General features: G+C 41.1%; 1 protein-coding gene across 4 annotated transcripts in view; it reads left to right on the forward strand.

The window, feature by feature from the left end:
- LOC138966002 (serine-rich adhesin for platelets-like) overlaps positions 1–21,217 on the forward strand; it is a 152,128-nt gene that overhangs the window by 11,878 nt on the left and 119,033 nt on the right. For all 4 annotated transcript variants that reach the window (XR_011455563.1, XM_070338089.1, XM_070338087.1 and 1 more), the window contains exons 2-3: positions 14,140–14,411; positions 21,067–21,197. Coding sequence is in view for 3 of the 4 variants with exons in the window: in XM_070338089.1 (XP_070194190.1) it covers positions 14,210–14,411; positions 21,067–21,197 (333 nt within the window). In the remaining variant the exon portion in view is untranslated. The remainder of the gene's footprint in view (positions 1–14,139; positions 14,412–21,066; positions 21,198–21,217) is intronic.

Consider the following 21,217-nt stretch of genomic DNA (forward strand, 5'->3'; position numbering starts at 1 on the left):
CACGTCTCTGTGTACATATATTAATGCGTACGTTCGCCCAATTGCATACAGGTGAATCTAAACATGTCTGTGTTGCATAACTACATACACTGACCATGAGAATTGACAAGTGTGTATCCACATTCCTGACTTGACCTGCTTGGTCACTCCACTAGGTAAACTAAGTTCACTTTGTTAAGTGCTCGAAGATAACAGAATTTTTCGCTAAAGTACAGAGAGCTCACATTTCTGGGTTAAAAAATATATATGTGTGCGTTTTGTGTGTGAATTATGGGGGGGGGGGGGGAGAGGGAGACAGAGAGGTGGGGGGGGGGGGGGGTACCGATATAATGTTGTGTTCTTTCTTAGTTTGGTGGTCTCCGTATTTAAAATTTACTTCGCAATAAACTGAATTAAAAGTTTTAAGAAACCTCACCTCTTTTTACAGTTGTTACTTTGAAACCCATAATCTTGATATCCTTTAAAAACTTAAAATCTTGTTTGCGGGGCCATCCCGGAATAAACCTTCACAGCATCTGCACTGTTAAAATAACCATTGACAGTATCTGCACTGTTAAAATAACCATTGACAGTATCTGCACTGTTAAAATAACCATTGACAGTATCTGCACTGTTAAAATAACCATTGACAGTATCTGCACTGTTAAAATAACCATTCACAGTATCTGCACTGTTAAAATAACCATTCACAGTATCTGCACTGTTAAAATAACCATTCACAGTATCTGCACTGTTAAAATAACCATTCACAGTATCTGCACTGTTAAAATAACCATTCACAGTATCTGCACTGTTAAAATAACCATTCACAGTATCTGCACTGTTAACATAACCATCCACAGTATCTGCACTGTTAAAATAACCATTCACAGTATCTGCACTGTTAACATAACCATTCACAGTATCTGCACTGTTAAAATAACCATTCACAGTATCTGCACTGTTAACATAACCATTCACAGTATCTGCACTGTTAAAATAACCATTCACAGTATCTGCACTGTTAACATAACCATTCACAGTATCTGCACTGTTAAAATAACCATTCACAGTATCTGCACTGTTAACATAACCATTCACAGTATCTGCACTGTTAAAATAACCATTCACAGTATCTGCACTGTTAACATAACCATTGACAGTATCTGCACTGTTAAAATAACCATTCACAGTATCTGCACTGTTAAAATAACCATTCACAGTATCTGCACTGTTAACATAACCATTGACAGTATCTGCACTGTTAAAATAACCATTCACAGTATCTGCACTGTTAAAATAACCATTCACAGTATCTGCACTGTTAACATAACCATTCACAGTATCTGCACTGTTAACATATTGGGAAATACGTCACGTGATTACACGGCAATGTTATACTTGTGGTTTTGATGTGAGGAAATAGTTTTCTTTTTCTTTTGGGTACAATAAGGGCAAGAAGAAATTCAAGTGATTTTGCTGTCATGTTTTAATCTTCTGGTTTTGATGTGAGTGAATAATTCGCTTTTGCTTTCTCATATATAAGTGTGGTAAGGAAGAAATTGCACGTTTCGGACCAAAATCGCTTTAAATTCCACGTTTCGGACCAAAATCGCTTTAAATTCCATGTTTCGGACCAAAATCGCTTTAAATTCCGCGGTTCGGGAGTTGTGTAATGGACGAGCTCGCTCCTTCCCGTGTGAACTGGATTCATCGCCATCTTAGATCTGGGAGGGTTACACGGGATAAGGCTATTCATCCACTTGACAGATTTTGATAAAGTTGTTTGTGTTTTTACTCCATATTTCACCCGTCATTTAGGCTGCCACACTCCATGTTAGGTGGAGTGCTGGGTTCTGACCTGTGTGTGACTAACGTTACCCTTGTCATGTATTGGTTCACAATCGCAAGAACATAGAGGGTACCGAGCACGGTTACTGATCGAGTCGCAGATTTATGAGAAGTAGCCTGGTCTGTTCGCTCCGCTAAAGTCCTGTTCACATGCAAGACTTTCAACCAACTTCAGTTGCTGAGACCAAGTCGGTGAAAAGCCTGCCACGTGAACGGGTCCGACGATTTATTTTTGAGTTAGTTTAGTTTTAGAAGCGACTTGAAAACTTAAGTTTGCACTACCCGACTCCCCGGCGATTAACATTCTACTTTTATAGTGTGCGTCCCGATTGGGTTAGGCCGTCTGGCCGGAAATCAACGAATGCAGCCGGTCGATCCCGAACGTTAAAGTCAGCTGAGTCAGTTGTTTAAAACTACTCTGAGCGTTAGCGCGATGAACATCGGCAGCAATTTTTAACTGACTTAGTTTTGACAAAAATCGCTTTAAAGTAGGTGAAAAGTTAGTTGTAAGTCTGCCATGTGAACAGCACTTAAACGAAGCTCGTACAATCAACTGTGACTAATGCTCTGCTCTGTGCATCGATATGCAAGAATGTAGGAAATACAAGATTATGGGAGTCTTGGGTCGGGCGTTTGTGTGTATGTGTGTGTCAGGCATGGGAATTGAAAATTGTAAAAAAGGCGGAAAATTTATAACTGAAGACGCGAAGCGTCAAGTCGACAGCGCGAAGCGCCTAGCCTTACTAGGGGGGTCTCCAAAGAACCCAGATGGTGCAATCTGGTGTCATCTGAGCTCCAAGTTTGCCATTAAATTCTGTTTTTAGAATCAGAGTTTTTAGTACAAAAATGTACCAAATTTTGCTTACATGTATTATATATGGTTTAAATTTTTAAAAAATTTTATCTGTTGAGACAAACAGGAAAATGTAACTTGTAACACAATCTGTGCAATCTGGTTTACTTTCAAACATAATAGTTCAATAACTGAGGCGGGCGGTAGCAGTGCGTGAACAAAGTACGGAAAGTTTTCGCGGGCTTTTGCGCAAAGGCCAAAGTAACCGGTGCTTTTTTTGTGTGCCTCCCCCCTTTATTTTTTCGGCGGACACTTTTGCATTTTCGGCGGAACAAAAAAAAAATTCGGCGGAAATCCGCCATTCGGCGGACAATTCCCATGCCTGGTGTGTGTGTGTGTGTGTATGTGTGTGTGTGTGTGTGTGTGTGTGTGTGTGTGTTTAGGGGGGGTGGGGAGTTCAACTCTGAAGGTAAAGGATGTACATACCAACGCAACAACAACAACAACAACAACAACAACAACAACAACAACATGTGCACAGCCACAGGGATAAGTAAGCAAAATAACTTGAACATAATTAGCGTTGTAGATGATTTGACCTTGTAGAATCCGAAAGTCGTAAGTTTTCACCTACCAACGTTGTTCGGCGTGTAACTCAAAAGTCGTAAGTTTTCATCTAGTCTACCAACGTTGTTCGGTCGTCGCGATATAACCTTCGTGGTTGAAAACGACGTTAAACACCAAATAAACAAACAAACGTTGTTCGGCGTGTAACTCAAAAGCGTGCTGTGCGACGTGGGGCCCTTTCTCCCTCACGCTGTCACATTCACATTTTCACATTTTTAACACGTTGCCTAGCAACCACGACACCAATTACCGTACGCTCCCTGGTGGAAAAAGGACAGTAAAGCAGCACACATGCAGGGAAGGCCCATAACTCCGACCACCGCAGCCATTGAAATGCACTTGAAAACTGATATGGCGTCATCGGCTCATCTCTGGGTCAGGGATGACCATAAACATAGTCTCAGCAGCGGCTACGGCTGGGCAGTTTTCACGTGGTCAAACGAGTTTCTTGTGCATGACGTTTTGTTGGTGTGCAAATTGCAAAGTCATTTCTAATAGGAGGGCTCGAGGTGGCAAAGAGGGTAGATCGTCATGATGCATTTGTTTATATTCTGGTGCCGCGTTGTTCACCCAGGAGGATGGGAAGGAAGGACACAAGAAATGCAGACACAGACAGACACAGACAGACCGACAGATAGACAGACATACAGACACAGACAGACCGACAGATAGACAGACACAGACAGACACAGACAGACACAGACAGACACAGACAGACACAGACAGACACAGACAGACAGACACAGACAGACACAGACAGACAGAGACAGAGACAGACACAGACAGACACAGACAGACACAGACACAGACAGCCACAGACACAGACAGACACAGACAGAGACAGACACAGACACAGACAGACAGACACAGACAGAGGACAGACACAGACAGAGGACAGACAAACAGAGGACAGACACAGACAGACAGACACAGACAGACACAGACAGACAGACAGACACAGACAGAGACAGACAGACACAGACAGACACAGACAGACACAGACAGACACAGACAGACAGACAGACACAGACAGACACAGACAGACCAGGGCCGGACTAGGCGAAGAGGAGGGGGGGGGGGTTGCCAGTGGTGGCCCAGGGGGATGTCCCCCCTGGCGGCAGGGGCGGATCAGTTCATTTTATGACTGGTTTTTATATTTAGTCAAGTTTTGACTAAATATTTTAACATCGAGGGGGAATCGAAACGAGGGTCGTGGTGTATGTGCGTGTGTGCGTGTGTGTGTGTGTCTGTGTGTGTGTCTGTGTGTGTGTGTGTGTGTGTAGAGCGATTCAGACTAAACTACTGGACCGATCTTTATGAAATTTGACATGAGAGTTCCTGGGTATGAAATCCCCGAACGTTTTTTTCATTTTTTTGATAAATGTCTTTGATGACGTCATATCCGGCTTTTCGTGAAAGTTGAGGCGGCACTGTCACGCCCTCATTTTTCAACCAAATTGGTTGAAATTTTGGTCAAGTACTCTTCGACGAAGCCCGGGGTTCGGTATTGCATTTCAGCTTGGTGGCTTAAAAATTAATTAATGACTTTGGTCATTAAAAATCTGAAAATTGTAAAAAAAAATAAAAATTTATAAAACGATCCAAATTTACGTTTATCTTATTCTCCATCATTTGCTGATTCCAAAAACATATCAATATGTTATATTTGGATTAAAAACAAGCTCTGAAAATTAAATATATAAAAATTATTATCAAATTTTTTTTTTTCGAAATCAATTTAAAAACACTTTCATCGTATTCCTTGTCGGTTCCTGATTCCAAAAATATATAGATATGATATGTTTGGATTAAAAACACGCTCAGAAAGTTAAAACGAAGAGAGGTACAGAAAAGCGTGCTATCCTTCTTAGCGCAACGAATACCCCGCTCTTCTTGTCAATTCCACGGGCACTGCCTTTGCCACGGGCGGTGGAGTGACGATGCTACGAGTATACGGTCTTGCTGCGTTCAGTTTCATTCTGTGAGTTCGACAGCTACTTGACTAAATATTGTATTTTCGCCTTACGCGACTTGTTTTCAAAAGTATATTGTGGAGATATGGGTGTGAAGGCGCGAAGCGCCGAGCCGACGGCGCGAAGCGCCTAGCTTGCTAGGGGGGTCCGGGGGCATGCCCCCCGGAAAATTTTGAAAAAAAGGATGCAAAATGGTGCAATCTGGTGCATTCTGAGGATGATCATTACCAGTTTCAGGCAGCAGATTTTGTCACTGATTAATACCCCAAAAATGGAAACTCAATGTAAAATAAAGAAATGCATACCTCATTCAATATTTTTATTTTTTGGCTGGGGGGGGGGGGGTGTCCAGAAACCCTAGAACCCAACACACACCCCCTCCCCCCTCGTTGTGGGGGTCAGGGGGCGAAGCCCCCTGAAGCTGACGGGTAGGTCATATTCTGAGATAGGAAAATGGTCGCTCCTTGCATGAAACGGCATAAAATAAGCAATAATAAAAAAAAATTAAATAAGTAAGGTACATGTTTAGGCTAGGGGGGGGGGTTGCGCAACCCCCATAACCCCCCGGTAGTCCGGCCCTGCAGACACAGACAGACAGACACAGACAGACACAGACAGACACAGACAGACCGACAGACACAGACAGACAGAGACAGACAGAGACAGACAGAGACAGACAGAGACAGACAGACACAGACAGACACAGACAGACACAGACAGAGACAGACAGACACAGACAGACACAGACAGACACAGACAGACACAGACAGACCGACAGATAGACAGACACAGACAGACACAGACAGACAGACACAGACAGACACAGACAGACACAGACAGACCGACAGATAGACAGACATACAGACACAGACAGACCGACAGATAGACAAACATACAGACAGAGACCGACCGACCGACCGACCGACAAACAGACAGAGAGACAGAAGGCAAAGAAAAATAACCAGAATAAAAACAAAACGAAGAAAGATTGGACTACGTGGAGGAACTACCAGACGCGAATGAAGAGAAATCACAGCAACGCAGCTGACATTGTGCACGTCTGGACAACGTCAGTTAATCCCATTGGTTTTGACCTCACGTTGTTACCTGCTTTCAATAATATTAACACTTTCTATAGGCCCAGTTGTTTACCAACAGTGTTCAAATGGCATTACTGCCTGAATATACTTGGCACTTTCATTGGTGACAAAGAAAATGTCCAAAGGGCCGGGGGGGCAATGTAAAACGACCTATAACTTTGATGGCAACGCCTTTGAACTTTGAAAAATCGATGTTCTTCCTCGTTGGCTTCGTTCATTCTCCTTTGGAGCAGGAAGACAGATGGGAAGACAAGGCAAGAGACGGGAAGAGAACAGGGAAGAAAGCAACGTCACTCAGTGCAAGATTGTCACGCTTGTGTTGTAAAGCAAGACAGCTTTTACAAAGGCTTACAGTAACAAATATTTGTTGCATAATGTTTTGCGGACACTTCCGCGGTTTCTCGATACATTCAAGTGATTAAACTACCGCTTAAAATGGGATTACCTTTGTTATAAGCGACATATTAATGTTGCTTAGCTGTGCTTTGTCAATTTCAGTGTTAAGCCAGTCAATTTTTCAGCACTATTTTATATGGAGGATTTGATGATGCGTTTTGTGGCGAAGTAAAAGACACTCATATTCAATTTGATAATTATTTGCATTATTATTATGGACTCCGTTACGCCCTCGTGTCGTTTCAGGTATTTTTCGAGGGGAATGGGAAACCATGTGCTTCTCTAAATTTGCTGGATAATATTTTTGCACCAAAAGAGTTGGTCCTTTTCACAATTTGAATGACATCTCCTGCTGCCTGGGGTATTTAATCATTTCTCAAGTGCAAAAATTGTTACTAGAAGGCCCGTGAAGGTATCGCCTGCATGTTGCCTATCCTCAGTTAAGCTTTACACAAGCAGAGATGCATATGTAAGATTGTATAAACAATGGTGTAGCGAACGAGAAGAAGAAGAGAAGAATGGTGTCACACGGTACGATCGTTACGGGGAACAGACACAAGGAGCCCACAAAGCGCACAGTAAACATACAACGGAACACCCATTATAAGACCTTCAAAAATCAGAAAAAATCAGAGAGACTGAGTCTTAAAATGGGGGTAAATTTACAGCGGTTAAGAACATAAAAAGTGGACAAAACAGTCTTAAAAGGGAGGGAGTCTTAAAAGGGAGGCAGTCTTAAATGGGAGGGGTTTCGCTGTACATAGATAATGTGCAGGACACACGGCTGGGACAATGATCACGCTTCACCTGGCAAAGCTAACCACTGTCTTCACGGGACGATCACATCCCTCCCTCGAGGCATCACACGTTTTGTGGGGAGCATGGCTGGGGGGGGGGGGGGGGGGGGGGTGCAAAGAGTGTTGTGGGAAGGGAAGGTATTTTTTTTAAGCCGGGGTTTCAAGGTTTACTCATCGCATGGTTGGGGGACTGAGGATAGAGAATTTAGGTGCTCGTAAAATGTTTAGCAGATTTTAGTTCGCTCGGAGGGAATCGGAGGGAATATAGAGGAAGAGCAACATATTATGCACTGTTTCTGTGAGAGACAAGACAAAATCTTTATCATCGAGGGTAATAGATAAGCAAGAATATTGCTTTTTTACATCCAGCCCTCGCCCTAATATAGGTAGGGCAATGAAAACAGTCAGGTAATCGCTATATAGGAAGAAAAATGTGAAATGATGCAGTCATCTCCGCCCAGGATTTCAGAGATATATTGAAGTGCGATTTGTCACCTGGGTGTGGGCAGAGATCTGAATATCTATGGCGTTAGGCAGGAGATATAGCCTATATGTATGCAGATAAAGTGACTGAGCGCGTCTCCCGTCAGCATGACTGGCATATTTTGGTGGTAGAAAACGCGTGACAGCAATTATTGCCAAGGCAGAGTACTATAATAAAATATTTTATTGATGTAATAGATTACCGCACATTTCTACAATGTATGCAAATTGCATGCAAATTAACACATTCATTCGGTGACAAAACAATCCCTCCTGCAAGTTACTAAAAAAGTCGCGTAAGGCGAAAATACAACATTTAGTCAAGTAGCTGTCGAACTCACAGAATGAAACTGAACGCAACGCAACGCATCAAGACCGTATACTCGTAGCATCGTCACTCCACCGCCCGTGGCAAAGGCAGTGCCAGTGAAATTGGCAAGAAGAGCGGGGTATTCGTTGCGCTGAGAAGGATAGCACGCTTTTCTGTACCTCTCTTCGTTTTAACTTTCTGAGCGTGTTTTTAATCCAAACATATCATATCTATATGTTTTTGGAATCAGGAACCGACAAGGAATAAGATGAAAGTGTTTTTAAATTGATTTCGAAAAAAAAATTTGATAATAATTTTTATTTATTTAATTTCCAGAGCTTGTTGTTAATCCAAATATAACATATTTATATGTTTTTGGAATCAGCAAATGATGGAGAATAAGATGAACGTAAATTTGGATCGTTTTTTTATAAAATATTTTTTTATAATTTTCAGATTTTTAATGACCAAAGTCATTAATTAATTTTTAAGCCACCAAGCTGAAATGCAATACCGAAGTCCGGGCTTCGTCGAAGATTACTTGACCAAAATTTCAACCAATTTGGTTGAAAAATGAGGGCATGACAGTGCCGCCTCAACTTTCACGAAAAGCCGGATATGACGTCATCAAAGACATTTATCAAAAAAATGAAAAAAACGTGAGAGGATACCATACCCAGGAACTCTCATGTCAAATTTCATAAAGATCGGTCCAGTAGTTTAGTCTGAACCGCTCTACACACACACACACACACACACACACACAGACACACACACATACACCATGACCCTCGTCTCGATTCCCCCCTCTACGTTAAAACATTTAGTCAAAACTTGACTAAATGTAAAAAGTGCATTTACACACTTAAACTGAGTTATTCTGGGACGGCAATTCGACGGTAAACATTTTGAAATTAATGTTCTAAAAGGCGTGATATTGCAAGTAATTCTGCACTGTGAAACCCGCTCTGGAGCTATTAGTGCATTGCTTTGGCAATTTCATCTTATACCGCTTGTGTGAAATCAGTCACCCCCATCACATCCGTCATTGTCATTTTATATCTGGATAGGTATTGGGCCTGTATTCTTTTGCTTGTTTGTCTTAAAAAAACCAAGGTTTATTTTTACGTGTTTCATACATGAGGTCCGGTTTTGTGTGTGCTTTGTAATCAGTCGTTTGTTTGTGTGCAGCTCCGGCTGTCGGGTTTGTTCAGTGTTATAGTCATACGCTGTAAAAATATACGATGAAAAAAATAAATATGCTGCATCATCGCTACGCTGTGAGAAGCAATGAATGCATAGTGTTTGCTGTATCATTCTAAGAAGTGAAATGTTGAAAAGACCTCAGCTGACTACTTCATGCACTTTCGTTGCGGTTCTATGTGCACTGTTGAGGAGGAGTCTCTCTGTCTGTTTCTCTGTCGGTCTGCCTGTCTGTTTCTGCGTCTATGTCTCTGTCCTATCTCTATCTCGACCTGTCTTTCTTTCTCTCTGGTTTGTTCACATTGGGATGCCAGGGACGGAGGTTGAGGATATGAAGGTGGATTAGGAGAAGAAAATATAATCAAAATGTCGTGTGCCTGTAGCATGGGAGAAAACCCAATCAGGTTGGCGACGATCAAATCAAGAGTAGTATCCCTTACAACACATCAACAACATGGCAGCTGGTTTGAGAAACTCTGAAGCTCAAGGCACTTGTATCGGTGCTTAACAACGGTCTGTACTAATGATCTTGGATTAAAAGGTACCAGTGCATATTTTGTGGGTATCTTAACACCTGAAAACTAATTATGCCAAGTGTCAGATTATATTAGACTAATTTTGAAGCAGATGTCTTCGCGGCAAAACTTGTCTAACTAATACCACAGGCGAAGGTGTCGTCCACTGGGGAGGCACCCGCTATTGCCGCGGCCCGTTATTGCCGCAACCCGCTATTGCCGCAACCCGTTATTGCCGCAACCCGCTATTGCCGCGGAACTTTGTTTGTTCTTTTTACATTTAGTCAAGTTATGACTAAATGTTTTAACATAGAGGGGGAATCGAGACGAGGGTCGTGGTGTGTGTGTGTGCGCTGTATCACCATTTTCACCTCTTTTATGGTATCTATGACCATCACAAATCAGCTTTCCCTCCTCTGTCACCCGCGCAAATGGAAGTCTGTCTGTCATTCATGATAGCCTACCACGTCATCGGAAAAAACCGGTAGAAATGACGTTGAGCATGGAACAAACCCTCACAGTTCTGGCGTGTGTTGACAAAACCGAGTAAGTCCACTGAAGCGTTTTTTTTTTTATTGTATGAGTCCTCTGACAAGAATTTTGAAACTATCATTACACGAAAATTAGGAACCCCTTAGACTTACTTTGTTTTGCCAAAACATTCATGCATACTTAAAAAGTTGTTTTTGGTTGTGGACTTACTTGTTCATATCTGCTTATTTAAGGACTCTAAAAAGTAGAAATGAACACAAAAGATGCGCATTGATTTGGTTTTTTTGATGAACGAAAAATATCTTCTTTTTTTTAAATGGACTTACTCGGTTTTGTCAGCACACGGCTGTTACGCGTGATTGTTCTGAAAAGTGACTATTATACATGATTGTTCTGAAACTCTACTATTTATTTCATCGTAAACATGTAAGCCCTCATACGTGATTGTTCTGAAAGCTTACTAATTTACATGATTGTTCTGAAACTCTACTAAAGGTAAACTTGCTTCACCCGTGAAATGTTGTCAGATATGGAACAATAATAATGTATACCTCTACCCCTGGTGGTTGCTGTGTAATAAAAAAAAAAAGTGTCACTGAAAACAGATGTGCTAATAAATTTAGCTTTCATGTGTGTGCATATGTACTCAGTGCACTGGCGTCGGAAACGGGGGGGGGGGGGGGGGGGGGGGCAGCTGTTCCTGGGGTGGGGGGGGGGCAAACATGTCTTTTTGCCCCCCCCCCCCTAACATTTAGGATGACACAAATATTCAGAGAGAGAGAGAGAGAGAGAGAGAGAGAGAGAGAGAGAGAGAGAGAGAGAGAGAGAGTTGATAAACAAAATACTCCCCCCCCCCCCAAACACACACAAAGAAGTATATTGTCTCGCGTGCAAGAACTTTATAGCCCAGACTCCCCACACATTTCGCAACCCCGGACATCTCCTCACGTCTCTCATCCCCTCTCCACTTGAATTTTTAGTTCATAAAAAAAAGTTTCATTTGTAAAAATTATTTGTTGTGCCTTTCATCTTTAACGGGGCAAACAGTAGCTTCCATTTTCCCTCTTTGCCAAGCCTTTCGATCCATTTTGGTGACCTCGCCACCTAAGCATGGCAAAGAGGAAAATTCAAAAGTTTCTATGTGTCCCTTTGAACCTGTAACTTGAATTTTGAGTTGGGAATACTCAAGAAGAATCATTACATTTTTGAAGATTATATATAATTTTTGTCTTTGAACATTTAATTTCAATTTTGAGTTGAGAACAATAAAGAAGACATGTTCAATGTATGAAATGTTTTACTTGTTGAGTTTGTATTCATTGGGCAGGGGTTCATTGTATCAAAATAGTGTTCCATTTACATACAGACATACACACAGACAGACGGACAAAGTGAATCCAGTATACCCCCTCCAACTTCATTTGGCTGGGGTATAAATATCAATATCACTTAAGATTTAGTATCATTGTATCAAAATATTGTTCCATTTATACATGTATACAGACATACACACAGACAGATGGACAAAGTGAATCCAGTATACCCCCCTCCAACTTCGTTGGGCAGGGGTATACATATTGTTTCATATCTGACAACATTTCACGGGTGAAGCAAGTTTACCTTTAGTAGAGTTTCAGAACAATCATGTAAATTAGTAAGCTTTCAGAACAATCACGTATGAGGGCTTACATGTTTACGATGAAATAAATAGTAGACTTTCAGAACAATCATGTAATAGTCACTTTTCAGAACAATCACGCGTAACATACACACACATGAAAGCTAAATGTATTAGCTCATCTCTGTTTTCAATGACACTTGTTTTTTTATTACACAGCAACCACCAGAATTTTGTATATGAATTATTCAAATGGTTTGATAAAGTGTCAGTTGATATGAACAAACCTCCCCCACCCCCTACACCTAAAAAAAGGGAGTGGAGAGACGGATCAACTCAAACACACATCTGAAGCTGTCGCGCACACAGAAGACGGATCAACTCAAACACACTTCGTTGGGCAGGGGTATACATATTGTTCCATATCTGACTACATTTCACGGGTGAAGCAAGATTACCTTTAGTAGAGTTTCAGAACAAACATGTAAATTAGTAAGCTTTCAGAACAATCACGTATGAGGGCTTACATGTTTACGATGAAATAAATAGTAGAGTTTCAGAACAATCATGTAAATTAGTAAGCTTTCAGAACAAACACGTATGAGGGCTTACATGATTACGATGAAATAAATAGTAGACTTTCAGAACAATCATGTAATAGTCACTTTTCAGAACAATCACGCGTAACGCACGGCAGAGTTACCAACTCTGTTGTTTGATGGCATCTAACTGGCGCAAATTTTTTTTAACAAAACCGGAATCAGGGGATCTTTCTTGCGGGAAAGTTCCGCGGCAATAGCGGGTTGCGGCAATAGCGGGTTGCGGCAATAACGGGTTGCGGCAATAACGGGCCGCGGCAACAACGGGCCGCGGCAACAACGGGCCGCGGCAATAGCGAGTTGTAACCGTCCACTGGACTACTACTATCACAGAAAGACTTCTGTGATAGTAGTAGTCCAGTGGACGACACCTTCGCCTGTGCTAATACTTGGAACTGAGGCTGAGAGCATTCTAATACTTCTAAGAAGGTCGGAACCTTAGTTTGGAAAGTCAACGTGCTTACGAATTATAATCAGATATGCTTCATTATTTGAAGATTTTTTTGACGTACAATAATGTATGTGGAACCAAGTCAGAGCTGAATTTTGAGAAAATATTACATGAGCTGATTCTTTCTTGGTGCAAATTAAACCTTCACAAAACGTTGCCTGAACATAAGAAGAGGTATGCATTTCGCTGTTTCACAACCGCTGTGTGCCTCGTACGCACACCTGCCTAGACGTATGAACACACGCAAGCACCCATCCAGGAACTCATGCACACACGTGCATGCACTCATGTGCACACATCCACACAATTATTTTGAAATATGGACATTTTGAATCTATCAGGGTTTCATTTACTAGTGTGCCCTGCGCCATTGGCGCATTAAATCTGAAAATGTCCCATCACAATTTGCGTCAGTGCGTCAAAGGGCGCATTGAGATTACGTTCCACTGCACCAGCAAATGTACACTTTACATCGGATTACACACACACACACACACATACAGAGATAACACGATATAGCGGCTAATTCTCAGATGGCACCATATTGCACTATTTTGCATCTTTGGTCAAAACGCGTACAGGCCTCTTTGGCGCTTCTTGCCTTCGACTATGTCCCATCGGAATTTGGTTGAAGGGGACAAATGTCCCATTGCCCTTTTCTCCCAGGTTAAACCCTGATCTATTTATAAATTTAATTAGACATTAATTAGTAGAACAATATTTTATGCATTGAAAGATCCACTGTGACAGAAATACACACATTCACATGTGCACACACATATATCTAACACTGTGACAGAAATATGTGCACTGATACTGATACAGAATTAACACGTCAGTCAAACTTCAACAAACTTGTTTATATATAGATCTAGATTGTAAGAAAATAGAATTTCTCACAGTCACAGTCTTACTCATTATCTTGTATTGTTTTGTATTGATATTTGTGCAGCCACCATCCACAGCAAGTGAAGAGGGAATTCTTCCTCATATCTTGAAGCCTAAATTCCCCGTCTTGAAGAATGGGACTACACTGTTTACTGAGAGTGATCTGCCTTGTTGCCTTGGTGACAAGCGTACATGGCAGAAGGGACGGTGCCCCAGTAGGAGCATGTTCCACACTGACACCAGGGCATCCCAGAACCACACCCGCAACAACCGCCTCCCCCTTTTCTATCAGCTTCACCCCTGCCACTTTTACACCTGGTGGTTCAGCTGTTACAGGTAAGTAACTCTTACTTTTGGCGCTGCGCAGCTAATTGCCTGGCAATTGTCAGCGTTATGGCGGAACAGCCCCAAAAGCTTTATGGACTCTCTAGATTTTATAATGAAATTCAATTGTTGGATTCCATGAGAATCCCCAACTAAATTAATTAACAGGTTTGGCAATTAACTATCTATTCTTGTAAAACATTGGTAAGGTAAAATGATTACAGAATTTAATAAAATAATTGTCACTTCGGTGGCCTACTGAAGTTAGGAAAAAGACGAAGAATAAGTCAAAAGTAGAGACAGAGCAAAAATGATGTTGTCTGTAGGTAGACAACGAAGAGAGTGACCGAACAAGGTCAAGGGGAAATCATCCACGCTAAGCTGGCTGGAACAATCTCTGGCATTACCCAGCGATTGGTCCATGTGCTCCTCATTAATATTCATGAGGTTACAGCAGAGGAATTCCCATTTCCCAGAAATGTCCTTGTTACTCACAAGACTTTTTATTTTGATTACACATCCTTGTTTATCAGGAAGAAACAATTATCACTTCTTTTTACATTTAGTCAAGTTTTGACTAAATGTTTTAACGTAGAGGGGGAAATCGAGACGAGGGTCTTGGTGTATGTGTGTGTGTGTGTGTGTCTGTGCGTGTGTGTGTGTGTGTGTAGAGCGATTCAGACTAAACTACTGGACCGATCTTTATGAAATTTGACATGAGAGTTTCTGAGTATGATATCCCCATACGTTTTTTTCATTTTTTTGATAAATGTCTTTGATGACGTCATATCCGGCTTTTCGTGAAAGTTGAGGCGGCACTGTCACGCTCTCATTTTTCAACCAAATTGGTTGAAATTTTAGTAAAGTAATCTTCGACGAAGCCCGGACTTCGGTATTGCATTTCAGCTTGGTGGCTTAAAAATTAATTGATGACATTGGTCATTAAAAATCTGAAAAATGTAAAAAACCAAAAATTTTTATAAAACGATCCAAATTTACGTTTATCTTATTCTCCATCATTTTCTGATTCCAAAACCATATAAATATGTTATATTTGGATTAAAAACAAGCTCTGAAAATTAAAAATATAAAAGTTATTATCAAAATTAAATTTTCCATATCAATTTAAAAACACTTTCATCTTATTCCTTGTCGGTTCCTGATTCTAAAAACATATAGACATGATATGTTTGGATTAAAAACACGCTCACAAACTTAAAACGAAGAGAGGTACAGAAAAGCGTGCTATCCTTCTCAGCGCAACTACTACCCCGCTCTTCTTGTCAATTTCACTGCCTTTGCCATGAGCGGTGGACTGACGATGCTACGAGTATACGTATACGGTCTTGCTGAAAAATTGCATTGCGTTCCGTTTCATTCTGTGAGTTCGACAGCTACTTGACTAAATGTTGTATTTTCGCCTTACGCGCCTTTTTTTTTTTTTTTTTTTTTTTTGGGGGGGGGGGGGGGAGACATCTATACCCTCCTTGTCTTTGTCCCTCTTCCATACCCCCTCTTTTTACATTTAGTCAAGTTTTGACTAAATGTTTTAACGTAGAGGGGGGAATCGAGACGAGGGTCGTGGTGTATGTGCGTGTGTGTGTGTGTGTGTCTGTGTGTCTGTGTGTGTCTGTGTGTAGAGCGATTCAGACTAAACTACTGGACCGATCTTTATGAAATTTGACATGAGAGTTCCTGGGTATGAAATCCCCGAACGTTTTTTTCATTTTTTTGAATAATGTCTTTGATGACGTCATATCCGGCTTTTCGTGAAAGTTGAGGCGGCACTGTCACGCCCTCATTTTTAAACCAAATTGGTTAAAAATTTGGTCAGGTAATGTTCGACGAAGCCCGGACTTCGGTATTGCATTTCAGCGTGGTGGCTTAAAAATTAATTGATGACTTTGGTCATTAAAAATCTGAAAATTGTAAAAAAAATATGTTTTTTATAAAACGATCCAAATTTACGTTTATCTTATTCTCCATCATTTGCAGATTCCAACAAGTCGCGTAAGGCGAAAATACAATATTTAGTCAAGTAGCTGCCATTTTTCAGCAAGACCGTATACTCGTAGCATCGTCAGTCCACCGCTCACGGCAAAGGCAGTGAAATTGACAAGAAGAGCGGGGTAGTAGTTGCGCTAAGAAGGATAGCACGCTTTTCTGTACCTCTCTTTGTTTTAACTTTCTGAGCGTGTTTTTAATCCAAACATATCATATCTATATGATTTTGGAATCAGGAACCGACAAGGAATAAGATGAAAGTGTTTTTAAATTGATTTGGACAATTTAATTTTGATAATAATTTTTATATATTTAATTTTCAGAGCTTGTTTTTAATCCGAATATAACATATTTATATGTTTTTGGAATCAGCAAATGATGGAGAATAAGATAAACGTAAATTTGGATCGTTTTATAAATTTTTATTTTTTTTTTTACAATTTTCCGATTTTTAATGACCAAAGTCATTAATTAATTTTTAAGCCACCAAGCTGAAATGCAATACCGAACCCCGGGCTTCGTCGAAGATTACTTGACCAAAATTTCAACCAATTTGGTTGAAAAATGAGGGCGTGACAGTGCCGCCTCAACTTTCACGAAAAGCCGGATATGACGTCATCAAAGACATTTATCAAAAAAATGAAAAAAACGTTCGGGGATTTCATACCCAGGAACTCTCATGTCAAATTTCATAAAGATCGGTCCAGTAGTTTAGTCTGAATCGCTCTACACACACACACAGACACACACACACACACACACACATACACCACGACCCTCGTCTCGATTCCCCCCTCTACGTTAAAATATTTAGTCAAAACTTGACTAAATATAAAAACATATAAATATGTTATATTCGGATTAAGAACAAGCTCTGAAAATTAAATATATAAAAATTATTATCAAAATTAAATTTTCCAAATCAATTTAAAAACACTTTCATCTTATTCCTTGTCGGTTCCTGATTCCAAAAACATATAGATATGATATGTTTGGATTAAAAACACGCTCAGAAAGTTAAAACGAAGAGAGGTACAGAAAAGCGTGCTATCCTTCCCAGCGCAACTACTACCCCGCTCTTCTTGTCAATTTCACTGCCTATGCCGTGAGCGGTGGACTGACGATGCTACGAGTATACGGTCTTGCTGCGTTGCATTGCGTTCAGTTTCATTCTGTGAGTTCGACAGCTACTTGACGAAATGTTGTATTTTCGCCTTACGCGACTTGTTTCTATTGAGGACCCCAAAGGGGGGGTATCATCACGATCACGGGAAGGTAAATTTTAGCTTTCACGATCACAATTACCTTGATTTTTGTTTTCACGATCACGAACACCAGTGGCAAATCACGGTCACGGTAAAAGTTGCAGGTACAGAAAGCACGTGTCAAAGTAAACACAACCACACAGTAATTCGCTCCTCTGGATCCAATCTATTGTTTATTCAACACAAAGTGACAACTGTTGCACTTTTTTTTATTATTTTTTTTCATTCTCTTTCACACACACACACACATAGAAATACATATCATGATTTCTAATCAGTAACAAGAATGTTGTTTTCATTGTTTTTTCTCTCGCTCTCTCTCTCTCTCTCTCTCACACACAGACACTCACAGGAATATACACTCCAGGGGCGGAGCAGTTAAGCCAGAGGGGGGGGGGGGGGGGGGGGGGGGTTACAACCTGGGGTCCAGGGGTAGACCCCTTGTGGGGTACATGGGCCAGGCCCCAGAAGCTGAAGAGTTTTAGTTATTTTATGAACAATCTAATCCTTGATTTTAAACATGATCAACTGGTGTCAGCAGCCACTCATTATTTCATATATACTTGCACAATTTCACATTTCCAGAGCTAAATCTTTTAAACCCATTTTCTCAAAAACTATTGGGTGGATTGAAATTAAAGTACATGTATGTGTGATGGAAGAGTCTATAACAACAAACATGACTTTGATCGACTTTGACATGAGGATCAAGTGACCCAAACTGGCACGTCTCCCCGCCATAGTTCCTGAATTTCACCCATTGTTGATAAGTTTACAGGCGCTAAAATAAATCCAAGCTTAAGCGACAATTAGAATCTATGCCAAGCGTGTCCACGTTGCTGGGATGAAAAACACATTTCTAGTTTCGGTTTTGGCTACACACAGACTCAATCAGACTCGAGCCAGTCGAGGTCACACTGAGCGAGTGACAGCCGGACGTGGCAATGTCGACAATGTCAATGAACTCAATCAAACTCAAAGATCTTGAAAAAATGTCAAGATCTTTGCCTACATTCAGAACAGTCATAGAGCAACATAGACAGGGCCGGACTAGGGGAGGGGGGGGGGGTTACAGGGGTTGCACAACCCCCCCCCCCCCCCTGGCTTAAGCATGTACCTCCCAAATGCTTTTTTTATAACTTTAGCGTGTTAAATTCATAGCTCATAATTCAGAGGCATTTAAGTCTCCAAATTTGTAGAACCTGCACTTGTAATCATAACAAGTCATTTTAGATCCCTTTGAAGTTACGGAATGAACTCCGATGAACTGTACGAATGCATTTCGTTTACATGGGTCAAAGAAGGAATTATCCGTATGAGCGGGCAAAGGGAGACAACTCTTTCGTGTAAATGATGTCCCATGGTTGACAACGTACGCCATTTTCGGTGCATTTTCGTCGATTGAACAACCAAATTAATTAATTATGCTTAAGTTTGGAGCTCAATCCGTCAATTAATTTCGCGACAAATGTTCTTTGGCTTGCTTACATGGACTTGTATCAAAAATAAGTCAAGAATGTCACTAGCACTGGATACTGAGCTGTGAATTTAACACGCTAAAGTTCAAGATTACCAAAAACGTTCAGCTTCAAGGGGGCTTCGCCCCCTTCCAACCCCCACCAAGGGGGTTTCGCCTCCTGGAACCCCACCAAGGGGCTTTGCCCCGACCCCCATCTGTAACCCCCCCCCCCCCCCCCCCCTCCAGTACTTACCTTGTCCGGCCCTGATAGATCAACATACCTTGACATTTCGTCTTCGGAAAGACGAACCCGTAGCCTGACCTTTCCACCAAGGAAGGCATTCTCGCCGCCTGCTTTGGTCTGGCTTGCATCCACAAAATATAACAGAAGTTCGATGACAGTACCGCTGCACGCCATTTTTGATCTTCGAATTCGAATTGGACTGAATGCACTCAAAACTTTAGCTCGAAGCCCTTCCATTGGATGAAGTTTGGCAGACTTTTGCAATTCGCCTTCTGATTGGATCTCTTTTTTGTGTGATTGGTTCTCTTAAAGGGAAGCAATCGCTGTCAAAATCATATTTCTGAATGTGTTGTTGCTTCCCTTCAATCAGCATTGACTCCTTGACGAATAGAGGATCATAGAGTGATACAGCTGTGAAAAATGTACGTTGAAAATAAAATGCTTTGCAATAATGCCCATCACGATCACGAAAACAAATGACGATCACGATCACGAGACTTGATTTTTTTTTGTCATCACGGATCACGGGCAAAGTCCCATCACGATCACAGAAATGGAAATTTCGGCAATCACGGTCACAGAAAGGTCAAAAAACGCCAATCACGATCACGATTTTAAACCCTTTGGGGCCCTCTCTATTTACTTCCCCCTTCCCCCTACTCCCCTCCACCCCTCTCCCTTTCCCCCTCTGAAAATAAAAATAGATAATTCAAATTGACCACTTCTTTTGTCTTCCCTCCCCAATGTAATTCTTCATTAAATTACATATCTTATCCCAACTCACATATTGCAATTTACTTCAGTCTAGTGCTAGAACGCTGCATCGCATCACCTTGATAACAAGGGAGGCAACTCTAAAAAAAAGCTACCTTGACCCATAAACAGGACAAAGTCACGTGACTTCCTGACCTTGCCACCACATTGAATTCATTCGTATGAAAGCGTAGAAAAACCTTCCCTCTTTTTTTAGAACAACCCCACTAGCGGGGAAGGTGGGAGGGAATTAACTGTGTGAGTTGGGTAAGTATATTAAAGGCACAGTGCAGCTCACAGCCTTCGTTTTGCGTTTTTGTTGCAGCTGAGTGCATTTACAGTTCAAAAATCCTCTTATGCATAGGTATGGTAGTAAAACGAACCCAAAACTACCCAACGACGACATCTGTGAAGCTCGACAGTTGGCTTGTTCACGCGAGTGCATACATTAACCTAGTTATTACGTGGTGTTTGGTCGGAGTTTGATTCAACAGTGATTCCGGCCTCCATTTTGTTTTACACAAACTCATGATGACGTCTGACATAGTTTGCTAGTGACGTGTCTTTTCAGTAATGTGCATGATGTGCATGTGGTGATCTACCTGATCTAAATTTAGATCCAAAAATAGGCCAAGACCAGCCGGGTCCGAGTACGAAATTAATTCGTAAAAAAATCGCAGTTCTTGACTCTTTGGGTGCAAGTCAATGAAACTTTGTAGTTCTTCTAACTGATAGCTGCCTGAGGTATGACTAAATGCCCCAGGGGCTCCGTGCACCTGGATTTGACTCAGTACCTTTAATCAAATGAAAATTTATTACTGTACTAACATTTTCGATTTCAGTTTGTAAAACAAATTCAGCTTTTAGTTTTGCTAAATGTTGAATTTATATCAACCATATATTATATAAGATTATTATTTCATAAACCCTGAACTGTTTCAGTGACAATCGCAACGACAGATGCAGCGCAAAACAGCTTTCAAGGATTCCTGTTAACAACACAGTCTACGAGCGATGGGTCTGTGAAACTAGGCACCTTTGCTCTCATTAACGGTTCAAAGTTTGTCTGCGATGTGAGTGATGGGAATGTATT

The sequence above is a fragment of the Littorina saxatilis genome, linkage group LG5 (assembly GCF_037325665.1).
Source record: "Littorina saxatilis isolate snail1 linkage group LG5, US_GU_Lsax_2.0, whole genome shotgun sequence".
Classification (NCBI taxonomy): Eukaryota; Metazoa; Mollusca; class Gastropoda; order Littorinimorpha; family Littorinidae; genus Littorina; species Littorina saxatilis.